At 33.3% G+C, this 14,686-nt stretch overlaps 5 protein-coding genes across 5 annotated transcripts; 3 read left to right on the plus strand and 2 right to left on the minus strand.

The window, feature by feature from the left end:
- The first annotated feature begins 15 nt into the window (after positions 1-15).
- LOC114163052 (rust resistance kinase Lr10-like) lies at positions 16-1,626 on the plus strand. The gene is made up of 2 exons (XM_028047105.1): positions 16-176; positions 288-1,626. Exons 1-2 carry the CDS (start codon positions 98-100, stop codon positions 1,484-1,486), a joined length of 1,278 nt encoding a protein of 425 aa, XP_027902906.1. The 5' UTR covers positions 16-97; the 3' UTR covers positions 1,487-1,626.
- A 3,670-nt stretch (positions 1,627-5,296) lies between these two features.
- Positions 5,297-6,728, plus strand: LOC114163054 (G-type lectin S-receptor-like serine/threonine-protein kinase At1g34300). Its single transcript, XM_028047107.1, has one exon. It carries the CDS (start codon positions 5,297-5,299, stop codon positions 6,476-6,478), a length of 1,182 nt encoding a protein of 393 aa, XP_027902908.1. The 3' UTR covers positions 6,479-6,728.
- Positions 6,729-7,367: 639 nt separating this feature from the next.
- Positions 7,368-9,806, plus strand: LOC114164104 (LEAF RUST 10 DISEASE-RESISTANCE LOCUS RECEPTOR-LIKE PROTEIN KINASE-like 2.2). Its single transcript, XM_028048628.1, has 2 exons — positions 7,368-7,660; positions 8,217-9,806. The coding sequence occupies exons 1-2, from the start codon at positions 7,531-7,533 to the stop codon at positions 9,509-9,511; spliced, it is 1,425 nt and encodes a 474-aa protein (XP_027904429.1). The 5' UTR covers positions 7,368-7,530; the 3' UTR covers positions 9,512-9,806.
- Positions 9,807-11,223: 1,417 nt separating this feature from the next.
- Positions 11,224-12,560, minus strand: LOC114162625 (rust resistance kinase Lr10-like). Its single transcript, XM_028046577.1, has one exon. It carries the CDS (start codon positions 12,334-12,336, stop codon positions 11,224-11,226), a length of 1,113 nt encoding a protein of 370 aa, XP_027902378.1. The 5' UTR covers positions 12,337-12,560.
- Positions 12,561-13,099: 539 nt separating this feature from the next.
- On the minus strand, positions 13,100-14,651 carry LOC114164452 (G-type lectin S-receptor-like serine/threonine-protein kinase At1g34300). The gene is made up of 2 exons (XM_028049128.1): positions 14,543-14,651; positions 13,100-14,430 (listed from the first exon to the last, which is right to left on the minus strand). Exons 1-2 carry the CDS (start codon positions 14,580-14,582, stop codon positions 13,229-13,231), a joined length of 1,242 nt encoding a protein of 413 aa, XP_027904929.1. The 5' UTR covers positions 14,583-14,651; the 3' UTR covers positions 13,100-13,228.
- Positions 14,652-14,686: the final 35 nt, after the last annotated feature.

Consider the following 14,686-nt stretch of genomic DNA (forward strand, 5'->3'; position numbering starts at 1 on the left):
GTTTTGAGGCACTTTATAAGCGACTAACATAATAGATAAACTGCAACCTTGCCCTGTGTTATCAACTGCAGTTTGAATTCTTATTATAATTTTTCCAATGTCCGACACCTCCAGTACAACGACAGATAACAGCAACCATTCTGGCTATTCCGCAATTGTAATTGTCATTGTGATTGGTAGGATTTTAACTGTCATGCTTGTTGTTTTCATTTTCTGTTTTATATTGGTTTATCTGCAACTGCAAGACCTTTTTGTTATGACTGAACGCTCTAATGATCTTAATGCAGTTGTCTTTATTGTGAAGATTAGTGTTTGCTTTTGGGTATTGCATGTATGCCTAAAAAGAAATCAGGTTAATGGTGGTTCTGGATTATTTAAGCAAACAGGAACACCAGATAAACAATTTATGACACTCACTATGGATAAATTTCTGAATGACATGGAAAGGGAGAAGCCAATCAGGTTCACTGATCAGCAGCTAAGGATTGCAACTGATAATTACTCATATCATTTGGGTTCAGGAGGTTTTGGGTCTGTTTACAAAGGAAGTTTTAGTAATGGAACCCTTATAGCTGTGAAAGTTCTACTTGGGAGTTCTGACAAAAGAGTTGATGAACAGTTTATGGCAGAAGTGGGTACCATTGGTAAAGTCCATCATTTCAATCTAGTTCGTCTATATGGGTTTTGCTTTGAAAGACACTTGAGAGCACTGGTTTACGAGTACATGGTGAATGGCCCGCTTGAGAAGTACCTATTCCATGAAAGCACGACCTTATCATTCGAAAAGCTCCATGAGATCGCAATTGGTACTGCAAGAGGCATCGCTTACTTGCATGAAGAGTGTCAACAGAGAATAATCCACTACGATATCAAACCAGGAAATATTCTCTTGGATAGGAACTTTTGTCCCAAAGTTGCAGATTTTGGTTTGGCCAAGCTTTGCAACAGGGACCATACTCATATAACCATGACTGGGGGTAGGGGCACCCCTGGTTATGCTGCACCTGAACTTTGGTTGCCCTTTCCTGTGACTCACAAGTGTGATGTTTACAGCTTTGGCATGCTGCTCTTTGAAATCATTGGAAGGAGGAAAAACCATAACATTAACCTTCCAGAAAGTCAGGTTTGGTTTCCAATGTTGGTTTGGGAAAAATTTGCTGCTGAAGAAGTGGAGGAGTTGATAAGTTCATGTGGGGTAGAGGACAAAGATAGGGAGATTGCAGAAAGAATTGTTAAAGTAGCTTTGTCATGTGTTCAGTATAGGCCAGAAGCAAGACCTATAATGAGTGTTGTGGTGAAAATGTTGGAAGGTTCTGTTGAAGTTCTAAAGCCTCAAAACCCATTTCAGTACCTGATGGGTTGGGTTCCACCCTCTCCTCATACCGACACAAATGTGAGTTCTGACTCTTCAGCATTGGTATCCAAATCAGTCCCTGTACTTCCCACACATGGTATGACCCACGAGATTGAATTAGCGTCTGCATAAATTTGTTGTGTTAATCCATCTGTAGGTTCGATGACAAATTTTTTTTTTTCATTTTACATTTATGAGTTCATCAAATGTATCTATACCAAGTGAATTGCATCTTTATATTTCAAATAAGTAATTGAATAATTATTTAGTTTTACAATCAGTACTAATATATAGAACCCCCGAGAAAAGATGAATATATGACAAAGGTTGGGCGGAGTACAAAGTAAAATAAAACATTGCATATCTGATAGTTTAAAGCATAGAACCTATACAATCATCCCACATAAACTAGATAATCTACTATACAATTTATATAGGACATGTCGTAAGAATCTCCTAACGGTCTCTAATCATTGAACAAATAATTACAGAGAAAATTTAAGAAACAATTCTTAGAGAAATAAAGTGTTTATAATTAATGAAACTCGTTTATTAGATTTCTATTTATATTTAAGACTTCTTAATAATAAAATAATCCACTTCCATTATTTTAAACACTTACTCATTCTAAACTACTATTTTCTAGGTTCTCACACTCTATCTCTTATATCTTTTATACCTCTCATATCTTTCAAAATTTTAAAATTTCCAACACATCTTAGTACCATTAAATTCATAATAAAGAAAGAAGAAAAGGTTTATGGAAGAATATATACAATTGAACGAAGATATGATATTACCAAAGAAAAAGAAAAATAATAACCACAAGCAAAATATAAGAAAATGTAACCTTCAAAAGAAAGATGATCAAATTTGAAATTTGAAAAATATTAATTAAGGCAAGAAGGAATGTTATACTTACTTAATATCTTTTATTTAAATTAAATTCTCGGAAAATTTTCAGTTTTAAAAAACACTTTTATACATAAAGATAAAAATATATTTATTCATTAATTAGACTTCAAAAATTAATATTTAAATATTGTTAATATTTGATAATAAAATAAGAAACTCTTTCCATAACATATTTCTTATATATTTTATATTTTCGAAAACATATAAATTCTATTAAGTATTTAAAAATATCTTTTTGTGATTTAGAAGAAAAAAAAAACAACTAAAATGAAGCTTGTATTGTGAGTTGAAGCTCATTTCATAGTGGTGCTCCTTTTGACGGGTAAAATGAGCATTAAGCACATTGAAAGGGGTTCTTGGATAGAGTTCAACAAGTTGATGTACGAAATGGCAGAACCGACATCCTCAGTTTTTCTATACTTTTGTCCGATATTATTTTCATTATTCGTACAGAAGTTAATACGGTGGTTGAGGGAAAATAATATATAAAAAGTGCCAAGTAAGATGACAAGAAAGTCAATAGAATGATGAGACAATATTGTTGCTCTTCCAAAATTTATTAATTATAGTTAGATTTAGAAAACGCGGGTTTGGTTTATGTAGTCCACACATGAAACCAAAAGCGGAGAGTTAGAGCCAGAAGGTTTATGTTGTCTATGTTAGGAATCCAAGTCTAAGTGTGAGTTTAAGTCCTACATTAATCATAAATGAGAAAGTAGAGCATTATATAAGAATAAAGGTTCATAAACCTATAGCCTTAAGGTTTTGGGTTGAGAGTGGTGTCAGTGTCTTATATGGTTAGGCTCAAATCTTATTGTGTTGTTCTTCCCAATGAAACCCCCTCTGTAACCTGACAAGTGGTATCAGTTTCATTAATATAGTCCCCACACTCTTTAAGAACTTCAATTTCCATATATAAAACGACAAAAGAGAAGACTTCATTCGGTCTTCCATGATAATGCATTCGAAACTACCATTAGGATCGAGCCCTTTGTTATCCGGTTTTCTTTGTCACAGAACAATTATGCAACTAGCAAGAATGTCTTTTGGCTATAATAACAATCGTTATTAGTAGGCTAAGAGTTAAAATTATTATTATTATTTAAGTGCAACTCTTTTTACTTAAAAGTAAGAGTGTAACAGTCTATATACTACGATTTGATTGTGACCGGACGCAGTGGCGGATCTTGACCAAAAACGTAGGAGGGACCAAAATAATATAATTTTGAGATCATTAGATTCAATCATTAGTATAATGCTTCAAAAAATAACTTCTTTAACTGAACATTTTTTATCATCAGTATAATGCTTTAAAATATGTGAAGTTGAATATATCTTGTTTTAGTCAATAATTAATTTTTTTTCATCACTCTTAAACGATTAATTTATTCTTTCATTCTTTATCAATATACCTTTCTTGTAAATAATACCAAAAAATAATTGATCATAATCTAATAAAAAATTAAGACACATAATTATTAAAAAAATATATATATTCATTATTATTAATACATAATACACTATTATTTTTTTCTATATTCATAAAAAAAAAGAATATACAAAAAGCTCATGAGAGTAAAAAAAATAACGTTTTCATTATCAAGTAAGACAAGAGACAGGAAAAAAAGAGGATAAATGAGAAATATAATGAATTTATCTCTAACTTTTTTCTTTAAAAACAAAAAGAAGACATATGAGAGTGAGAGATTATTACAATTTGTGAAAAACTAAAAAGACAATGAAAAGGAAAATAAAAATTATGTTAATAAATATTTGGTTTAATTACTCTTTTTATTCATGTTTTCGTTTAAAAATGTTAAGTTGATCCTCCAATTCTTTTTAGTCTCAATTTGGTCTCGATTTTTGAGAAACAGATGTAATTCGATCTTTTACGATAAGTTTCGATAAATTTCTCAAAACAGATCAATGATCTTTTTATTAAAATTGAGATTCTTAATAGGAATGATTTGCTTTGTTGGTGTAATTAACCTAATCCTAGTGTCAATTTTTAAATAAAAACAGGAACCAAAAGAAAAATTAAACCTACATATTTTTATTTTTTATTATATTTAATTTTATATTTTATTATATATTTACATTAAATGTTATGTTTAAATAAAAGAATTAAAAATTTTAATTTTTATTAATTTTAAATATATATTATCTTCAATTTAAAAATTTTAATAAATTTTAAATATATCTTTATATTATTTATATATATATATATATATATATATATATATATAAATAAAAAAAATCAAAATTTTGGGGGCCGAGACCCCTCCCTGCTTCCACAGAGCTTCGCCTCTGACCGGACCTACTTATCTTTTGTCATTGAATAATTAATGTCACTTACGACCTCTATCCCACTATTTAGAGTTTCAATGGGGGATTTTCTGTGGAAATTTCATCCAAATTCACGAAAACCGTGTTTCTTGACCTTTATGGTGCATGGCTAACGTATATTAAGAAGTACTCAGTTTCACAAAACAAATAATAAACTGGGAATTACGGAATTCCACTGGTTTATCTTTTGTTCCACTTTGTCGCTTAGTGTAACATATTCAATTCTTATCTATTGCCCAATGAGTACTGTGCTAATCATCATCGGAGGAGGTATGATTTTAACTAACCAAATCTATTTGGTTCGAATTCATCTTTCACTATTAAAATAATTCATATTTTTTGTTAATTTTATTTTAAAATATTTTTTATAGAAAATATTTATAAATTTTATTGTGAAAATCTTTTTTTACAAAATATTTTTTATAAAACACTTTTAACAGCAAATTTTATAAAAAATACTTACAAATTTTATAATTTTATAAAAAATAATTATTTACAAAAAAATTACTTGCCAATTAAAATTCTTAGAAAAAATAACATAAAAGAATTGTTTCTTACAAAACTTATTAACAAATTTATAAGACTCATGTAACATTGAGAATTTTTAGTAATATTCAATTTTGATCTTGTTTTTCGATGGTTTAGTGATGAAGTTTGACTTACTTAACAGTGCTATAATGTATGGCAGGTGTATCCTTTGTGATATTTTGTATTTTTATATGGCTACGGCCCATCTTTGATGTTCGTCAAAAAGACTCACAATTTATGACACTCACCGTGAATAAATTTCTAAACGAGATGGAAAAGGAGAAGGTTATGAGGGTTACTGAAGAGCACCTAAGAATTGCAACTGATAACTATTCTTACTTGATGGGTTCAGGAGGTTTTGAAAAAGTCTATAAGGGAATTTTTAGTGATGGAACCATTGTAGCCGTCAAGGTTCTGCATGCGAATTCTAAAGACAGAATTCAGGAGCAGATTATGGCTGAAGTGGGAACAATAGGAAAAGTTCATCATTTCAATCTGGTTCGACTCTACGGTTTTTGTTTGGAAAAAAACTTCACAGCACTGGTTTATGAGTACATGGTGAATGGTTCTCTTGACAAGTTTTTGTTTAATCCAGAAAATGCCATAGCTTTTGAAAAGCTTTATGATATTGCAATTGGGACAGCCAAAGGCATTTCTTACTTGCATGAAGAGTGTCAACAAAGAATTATCCACTACGACATCAAACCCGGAAATATTCTCTTGGATAGAAACTTCAATGCTAAAGTTGCAGATTTTGGCTTAGCCAAACTATGCAACAGAGAAAATACTCACATTACCTTGACTAAGGGTAGAGGCACTCCTGGTTATGCTGCACCTGAGCTTTGGTTGCCAAATTTTCCAGTAACTCAAAAGTGTGATGTTTACAGCTTCGGGATGCTGTTGTTTGAAATCCTTGGAAGGAGAAGAAACTTTGAGATAGACCTTGCTGAAAGCCAGGAGTGGTTTCCAATGTGGATTTGGAAAAAATTTGAGGCCGAAGAAGCAGAAGAATTGATGGTAGCATGTGGGATAGATGATCAAAATAAAGAAACTGCAGAAAGAATGGTGAAGGTAGCTCTGTCATGTGTTCAGTATAAGCACGAATCAAGACCTGTAAGGAGTGTTGTGGTGAAAATGTTAGAAGGTTCAGTTGAAATTCCGAAACCTCAAAACCCTTTTCCGCACCTTATTCATGAGATTCTTCCACTGCCAGAATCATCTGGCAACACTTATACAAGTACTGTTCAAGGCTCTTCAGGGATGGTAACAGAATCCAGCCATGAACCTTCTTCTCTTGTTGTGACTAAGTTCGAGATTGAATCAGCCTCTACCTAAATCTTAATTCGATGACACAAAAGATCAATCCGTAGAAGTTGTTGGTCATGTGGAAAATTTGTTAGCTTTGACTAAGTCCCGAATTATTTTGTTTCTCTTTTTCTTTTTCCATTCTGTTACCCACACTAGGAATGCTTTGTGAATGATTACAAAGCATTCATATTTTTCTGTAACTCCAAATAATTTTACTTTTTTCTTCGTGAGTTAACATCTTGCATCAAAGCTAGGTGGGGTAGTAGACTTCAGTCTTCTTGAAACTTGTGATTCCAAAATTGAGTGTCTCTTATAAGTATTGAGCAATGCTCATGGAGAACCTCTTCAAGTTAAAAGAGTATTGAAATCTTACATAAGAAAATTCAAACACATCAATTTATTCTATCAAAATTAAGACTTTTAATATATTTCTATTTAGCTTGTATCCAAAAAAATTGATAGGTTATATATATTTCATATAGGTTATGGTCATGGTCATGGCATAGTTATGGTCATTGAGAGATTGTGGTTCTATATGGTTATATGACATTAGTCTTACACATATAAACTATCGGCTCTGATACCACTGCTAGGTTTATATATATTTTCATATATGGTTCTATATGGTTATATGACATTAGTCTTACACATATAAGATCTTAGACACCACTTTTACACCAAAACCTTAAGGCAATGTTGTTATGGGTCTTTATTCTTATATAGTGTTTAACTTTGTCTTTTCTATCCAATGTGGGACTTTTTGACTCACACTTGGACTATTCCCAACAAACACACTAATTACTTTATGTAGCATTGCTTTCATTATCCCCGAAATTCAAAGAAAAAACGCGTTTTCTGGCATATAAGGTCAACTACGCGGAATGAGCCGAACACGAAATATCTTGTGATATTAAATGGTTTAGTTACATCAGACTTGGTCTGAGAGACACTGTTTCTTCTTTCTCTCTGTCTATCCATAAATACTTTTTATATCAAATTTGCATGCTATCGGAGTCTTCTGCTGATCCAAACTCCATCGTTAAGTTTTCTCTCCGGGCTCATAAGCTTAGAGAATAAACATGAGTTTTCGATTTTCTTCTCCTCCTGTCCAGTTTTACGATTTTCAGACTCATCCGCAAGACGATTTTCAGACTCAAGCGCAAAACGAGTTTGACCATTTTATGGAATGGACAATAATAGCGTCTATTGGTAAGTGTATCATAAGTCTTAAATTTATTTGTCTCTCAATTTGAAGTAAGTTTAATTAGTCTTCCAAATCTAAATTTAATGTATCAGTTTATGTTAATCGAAAAAGAACTCGTTTTATTATGTTTGTAAAGATTGTCGATTATGCACTCTTCAAATATTCTATCATATTTGTTCTACTCCCTGTAATATATTCACTTCAATAACTACATATGTTGAAACGGAGCATGACGGGTTGAGAAACTACTTATGTTTGTTTTTTGTTATGAATTGAGATTCGACCCTCTAATGATTCAGTTCAAGTTCATCTCGATTAAATTTTTAGTGGGACATCTTTAATTTTTTTAACTTTGAATCTTCAATTCTTTATAATGGAGTGTTAGTAGCTATATATATTTCCTAGATATAAAAAGAGTCTAAAAATTCAAATCCTGTGGCAAAGTGCTGGTACAATGAAAAGTAGATAGGCTATACAGAAACATGTTGCATATATTTCCACCGCACAATCCACTTGTGGTAGGTTAGAAAACTTAATTTTGTCTTTTATTTCAATTTTCAGCTTCTGGGGTGGTGGGACTCGTAGCTATTATAGCAATAGTATATGCCATTATTCAATGCTTAAAGAAGGCAGGGGAAGCAATTCCTGCATATGCCCAGCTTCCTAGCACAGAGAATAATAATCATAAAACATCAAATTCATTTCCTTCAACCAGAGAAGTTGAAGTAGTGATAACACCAGCTTCCACAGTTCAAAATTCGAAAACTGAGTTTGCAACAATGGAAAGATTCCTGAGCAACATCAACAAGGAGAAACCCATCAGATTCTCTCCTGAGGAACTGGATATAGTTACATGGAACTACTCAACCATATTGGGTTCAGGTGCTTTTGGGGTTGTCTACAAAGGGAAATTGTGCAATGGAGATGATGTGGCTGTAAAAGTTATCAACAGTTTGGACATGGGAATGGAAGAGCAAATAAAAGCAGAGATTGGAACCCTTGGAAGAACCTACCATGTCAATCTGGTGAGGCTTTATGGCTTCTGCTTCCACCGTGACAAGAGAGCTCTAGTTTATGAATATGTGGAAAATGGGTCCTTGGACAAGCACTTGTTTGGTAGCCAGAACCAGGACATTGAGTTGAGGAAGCTTCTTGAGATTGCAATAGGAACAGCAAAAGGAATTGCTTATTTACACGAAGAGTGTCAAAAGAGAATAATCCATTATGATATCAAACCAGAGAATGTTCTTCTTGACATGAATTTGGAGGCAAAGGTGGCAGATTTTGGCCTGGCTAAGCTTTGCAGCAGAGAAAATAACGTTTCGGTAAACACACACTTTAGAGGAACAAGGGGATATGCTGCACCAGAAATGTGGAAGCTTTCTCCGGTGACTCACAAGTGCGATGTTTATAGTTTTGGCATTCTCCTGTTTGAGATGGTTGGAAGGAGAAGGCATTTTGATGATAGCTACAGAGAATCACAACAGTGGTTTCCACAGTGGACATGGGATATGTTTGAGAATAATGAGTTATCTGTGATGCTTTCACTTTGTGGAATTGAGGAGAAAGAGAAGGAGAAAGGTGAGAGAATGTTAAAGGTGGCTCTGTGGTGTGTTCAGTATTCACCTGATGAAAGACCTTTTATGAGTACTGTGGTGAAGATGCTAGAGGGTGAGATTGAAATTTCTCCACCTCCATTTCCCTTCCAAAACCTGGTGTCTGTTAAGCCAAACCTCACTCAAAAAGAAAGTAGTTCTGAAGATTCAGATGCCACCCAGTCATGGGAAACAACATCATACCCGGAATATGCCTCCAAAATCAAGCGCAATGCATTTGAGATTGAAGAACTTGCTTAGTTGTATCATAACAGTTCCGAGATTATTTTGCATTCAAAGAGCAAATTTTGAGCTTTGTTGAATTTACAACTACGAGAGGCACTTCCTGCAATAGCCCAATTTGTTGCCTAAACGAAAACCTCCAAAAATCTGTATCAATTTCAATATAGCAGATGTGAAAGCTTTGTAGTTTATGGAAGAAGTGAAAATAGGAATGCGGTAATCTTAGGAGTTACTCTTTGTAATCTTTGTAAACACTGATATCCAAATTGAACTGACATAACAATAGGTAGAAGTAAATCCAGAATTTTTCACACATACATATCACACTATCCCAAATTTTTTTTCCCCAAATGTAAGTTTATTTACCCAAATAACACATTTTTATTGTATTAGTTCATTTTTACTGTATTCATTCAGAATTTCGTTTTCAGTTAATCAAATTTTAAACATATTTTTGATATACTTGATAAAAAATAAGTTAAATTTACTAGTCCAAAAACATTATCGAAATTCCGAACTAAAATAATGCTGATTGCATAAATAAAAACTTATGTTATCTGAAAAATAAAATAAAAATCTATGCTATTTGTATGAAAAATTCATCCTTTAATTTTTTTTTTAAAACTAGATAGAAAATATGAATATTATTTGATACTTTTTAATTACAATAAGTTACTTTTGATATTATAATTATAATTTTGAATTGGTGTAATACATATATATATATATATATGTATATATATATATATATATGTATATGTATATATATATATATATACATATACATATATATATATATATATGTATATATATACATATATATATATATATATATATTACAAAGTACGATCTTATCTTTGAAAAATTATTAAGGGGTTTTTTAGAGCAGTCAAAATGGGTTGGAACCCGCGAGCTAACCCGGCTCATCACGGGTTTTGGTTGAGTTGGATTAAAATTTTTTTACAAATTTCAATACGGCTTGATTTTTGACACGGCTCATTTAGAACCCGGCTCACTTGGGTTGAACCCGTGGTGAATCGGGTCACCAACCCGCAGATAAAAGAGTCACACAAGTGTTTTTTTTTTAAGTTGGACTTTACATTTAGGTGATGTTAGGTTGTTTTTTTATCCAACACATAAATAATTTGTATTTTTTTAATTTTGGTTTATATTTGAATTTTCTTAAAGTTTATTTAGATTTTAATTAGAATTACAATTTAGTTTTAATTGAAAAAAAATAAAAAAAATTGTATTTTTTCGTGAGCCAACCTGTTTAACCCACCAACCCGCCGTAGACTGGGTCGGGTTCGATTTTTTTTGCTCGCTAAAAAGTGAGTCGAGTTGGGTTTGTTCACTAAATCATCAACCCGTGGTGGGTCGAACCGGGTCGGGTTGGATTACTCGTTTTGACAGCTCTACACTTTTTCATATTTTTAAAATTTCTTTTATATAATATATTAAAAGTCATGCACTGTAAAAAATTAATCATTACTAATCCTTATGTAATTAATAAGTAATATAAAAATGTAATTTTTGTTCACAATATATTTAATATATTTATCACTAATACTTTTTATTTATAAGATGAGAAATACGTATAACTTACTAAACCATCTCGCTTGTGTTCTATTCTACTATCTATAAAAACAAAAATCAAAAGAACAATTAAACATATATCAGAAAAGAAATATCTGATAACTTATTGAAGAAATGCAGAACTTTCATTGTTATTAACCAGCAATGGTAGAGACCAATTCAATATCATTCCTCATCGGAGGAATGTCATATACAATGCTTGGTTCGGTTACCATAAAAGAAGAACTAGAATTGATACTTGTATTTACATCAGTTCGGGATGCATGATCAGAAGAACCCTGAAAAGTTCCTTCTATTATGTGCTGAAACGGGTTAGATGGTTGAGAAATTTCAACTGAACCTTCCAACATTTTCACCACATCACTCATAATTGGCCTTGTTTCTGGCCTATACTGAACACAAAACAAAGCTACCTTCACCATTCTTTCTGCCATCTTCTTATGCCTCTCCTCAATCTTACAAGCATTCATTAACACTTCCAATTCTCCAGCATCATATCTCTTCCAAGCCCACACTGGAAACCACTCTTCGCTTTGCGGAAGGTTAATGTCAAGGTTTCTTCTCCTCCCTATGATTTCAAACAACAGCATTCCAAAGCTATAAACATCACACTTGTGAGTCACAGGAAATGGCATCCAAAGTTCAGGTGCAGCATAACCAGGAGTGCCCCTTCCTCCTGTCATAGTTATATGAGTATTGTCCCTGTTGCAGAGTTTAGCCAATCCAAAATCAGCAACTTTGGGATTGAAGTTCTTGTCCAAAAGAATATTTCCTGGTTTGATATCATAGTGGACTATTCTTTGTTCACAATCTTCATGCAAGTATGCAATGCCTCTCGCTGTCCCAGCTGCAATCTCATGAAGCTTTTCGTATCCCAGAGTCTTGTTTTCGTGAAACAGATACTTGTCAAGAGATCCATTACTCATGTACTCATAAACCAGTGCTGTCAGGTCTTTCTCAAAGCAAAATCCATACAACTTGACAAGGTTGAAATGATGAACTTTTCCAATTGTACCCACTTCTGCCATAAACTGTTCCTTGATTCTCTTGTCAGAATTTGCACGTAGAACCTTCACAGCCACTGTTGTTCCATCACTTAAATTTCCTTTGTAAACTTCTCCAAAACCTCCTGACCCTAATGATGTAGAGTAGTTATCTGTTGCAATCCTTAGCAGCTCACCAGTGAACCTGATTGGCTTTTCTCTTTCCATGTTCCTCAAAATATTCTCAATGTGGATAAAATTCATTTCGGACAACCCTTCACTTTCTCTTTTGGACGCTTTACAGAAACAACCCAGGCTGAGAATCACGAACCACGCTAACAGAACTGCAATACCAACACGTCAGAAATTTAGCGAAAATCATTTAAAACCAACATACAAGAAGAAAAGAAATATATACATATATATGTGTGTGTGTATGTATGTATATATTTTGTGTTTGAATCCTACCAGCTACACCTATGAGAGCCCCAGCGTCCATGTTTGATTTATGTGAAAAATCAGATGTGACAATGAATATATATGTACATCTTCGGAAGTTTCAAGCTTCAGATATCAAATGATTGTTACATTACAGGGTCCCTATATCCATGGATATTCTATTCTTGATTGAATAAGCTGGCTAGCAATCTTACTAGCCGGCTTAAAGCAAATATGTTTGAATTCAATAACGACAAACACTAAGTTTAGCATTTCCATTTTCCTAGCACCATCCTCCTACGGTATTGTTAATTAAATATAAAAGAGTTCATGATTATACTAATGTCATGTATAGAGTAAACCACATTTTGTTATCTATTCGATTGAGTAATTGACAAGGAACTCCATGACGGAGAAACCAAAAAGATGACAACGACCAATAAGAGAGAGTTTCCTAGCAACCCACTTTCCTGAGAAACTCTACCACTTCTTGCTTATTACCAAAAACAAGAATCAATAGGAAGCTTTATGATTGTAAATTTCTCGTCTTCAAAACGTGTTTAGAGGTAAGACAGAAGCTATATCATAACAAGCCCTGAAAGTTTGATTAGAAATATACTACAATAAGATTAGAAATAAAATAACTCCATAATCGATTACAAACACAAATGAAAATATTTTACAACTTGATTCATCATGTAGCTATAAATAATCTGCATCACACATTGCTAGAGGCTAATTCAATGCCGTACTTCCTCATAATAGGAGTAGCACATACAATGCTGGAGTTTGTTACCATAACAGAAGAAGCAGATGAAATACTTGCTGTATTATAGGTCTGTGAAACTGGAACTGGATGAGCAATGGCAATCCCACCCATGAGGTGCTGAAAAGGGTTGTCAGGTTCTGGAATTTCCACAGAACCTTCCAGCATTTTCACCACAACACTCATTATTGGCCTTAATTCTGGCCTATACTGAACACACCACAAAGCTATCTTAATCATTCTTTCTGCAACCTTCTTATCTTTCTCCTCTATCCCACAGATTGATATCAACTCCCCCAGTTGACCAGCATCAAATTTTTCCCAAACCCTTATTGGAAACCACTCTTGGCTTTCAGCAAGTTTGATATCAATGTTTCTTCTTCTGCCTATGATTTCAAATAGCAGCATGCCAAAACCATAAACATCACACTTGGGAGTTATGGGAAAGGGCATCCAAAGCTCAGGTGCAGCATAACCTGGAGTTCCCCTACCTTTAGTCATGGTAATATGAGTGTTGTCCCTGTTGCAGAGTTTGGCTAAACCGAAATCAGCAACTTTAGGGTTGAAATTCCTGTCCAAGAGAATATTTCCTGGTTTTATATCGTAATGGATTATTCTTTGTTGGCACTCCTCATGCAAATAAGCAATGCCTCTAGCTGTTCCCACTGCAATCTCATGAAGCTTTTCATATCCTAAGGTCTTCTTTTCATGGAACAAGTACCTATCAAGAGAGCCATTACCCATGTACTCATACACCAGTGCTACCAGGTTTTCTTCAAAGCAAAATCCATGGAGTCTTACAAGATTGAAATGATGAATTCTGCCAATGGTTCCCACTTCTGCCATAAACTGCTCCTCGATTTTCTTGTCTGAAGTCCCTCGCAGAACCTTCACTGCAACAATGGTTCCATTACTGAAAATTCCCTTGTAAACTGTTCCAAAACCTCCTGACCCCAACAAGTTCGAGTAGTTATCAGTTGCAATCCTTAGTTGTTGATCAGTGAATCTGATTGGCTTCTCCCTTTCCATGTCGTTAAGAAATTTATTTATAGTCAGAGTCAGAAATTTTGAACCAGGAAGTACTGATCTATCATTCTTCTGATTTCTTTTTCTGCACACACAGATCAAAATACCTATCTTCACCAAAATCACCACTGCAAATTTTTAATCTATAATTAGAAATCCTGTGAGTAAAGCTTGGAAAACAACCATTGAAGAGAATTGAATTCGTTGAAAAAAAAAAAATACCACAGGTTAAAATCTTACCAACTATGATGATGACCCCAATTACTGCACCAGTTGACATTTGACAAGATAACAATTCAAACTACCAAAGTGATTTGCAGGAATTGTTTGAAGGAAAGGAACACAGTAGTTAAATTTATATGCAAAATTCCATGCATTTATCCA

This window comes from Vigna unguiculata, chromosome 9 (assembly GCF_004118075.2).
Source record: "Vigna unguiculata cultivar IT97K-499-35 chromosome 9, ASM411807v1, whole genome shotgun sequence".
NCBI classification, from domain to species: Eukaryota; Viridiplantae; Streptophyta; class Magnoliopsida; order Fabales; family Fabaceae; genus Vigna; species Vigna unguiculata.

Coding starts and splice junctions, on each gene's coding strand:
- LOC114163052 (XM_028047105.1), top strand. CDS start 98: ATGTCCGACACCTCCAGTACAACGACAGATAACAGCAACCATTCTGGC. Junction 177..287: donor TGTAATTGTCATTGTGATTG/GTAGGATTTTAA, acceptor ATCTTAATGCAG/TTGTCTTTATTGTGAAGATT.
- LOC114163054 (XM_028047107.1), top strand. CDS start 5,297: ATGGCAGGTGTATCCTTTGTGATATTTTGTATTTTTATATGGCTACGG.
- LOC114164104 (XM_028048628.1), top strand. CDS start 7,531: ATGAGTTTTCGATTTTCTTCTCCTCCTGTCCAGTTTTACGATTTTCAG. Junction 7,661..8,216: donor GACAATAATAGCGTCTATTG/GTAAGTGTATCA, acceptor TTCAATTTTCAG/CTTCTGGGGTGGTGGGACTC.
- LOC114162625 (XM_028046577.1), bottom strand. CDS start 12,336: ATGAATTTTATCCACATTGAGAATATTTTGAGGAACATGGAAAGAGAA.
- LOC114164452 (XM_028049128.1), bottom strand. CDS start 14,582: ATGTCAACTGGTGCAGTAATTGGGGTCATCATCATAGTTG. Junction 14,431..14,542: donor TGGGGTCATCATCATAGTTG/GTAAGATTTTAA, acceptor AAAAATTTGCAG/TGGTGATTTTGGTGAAGATA.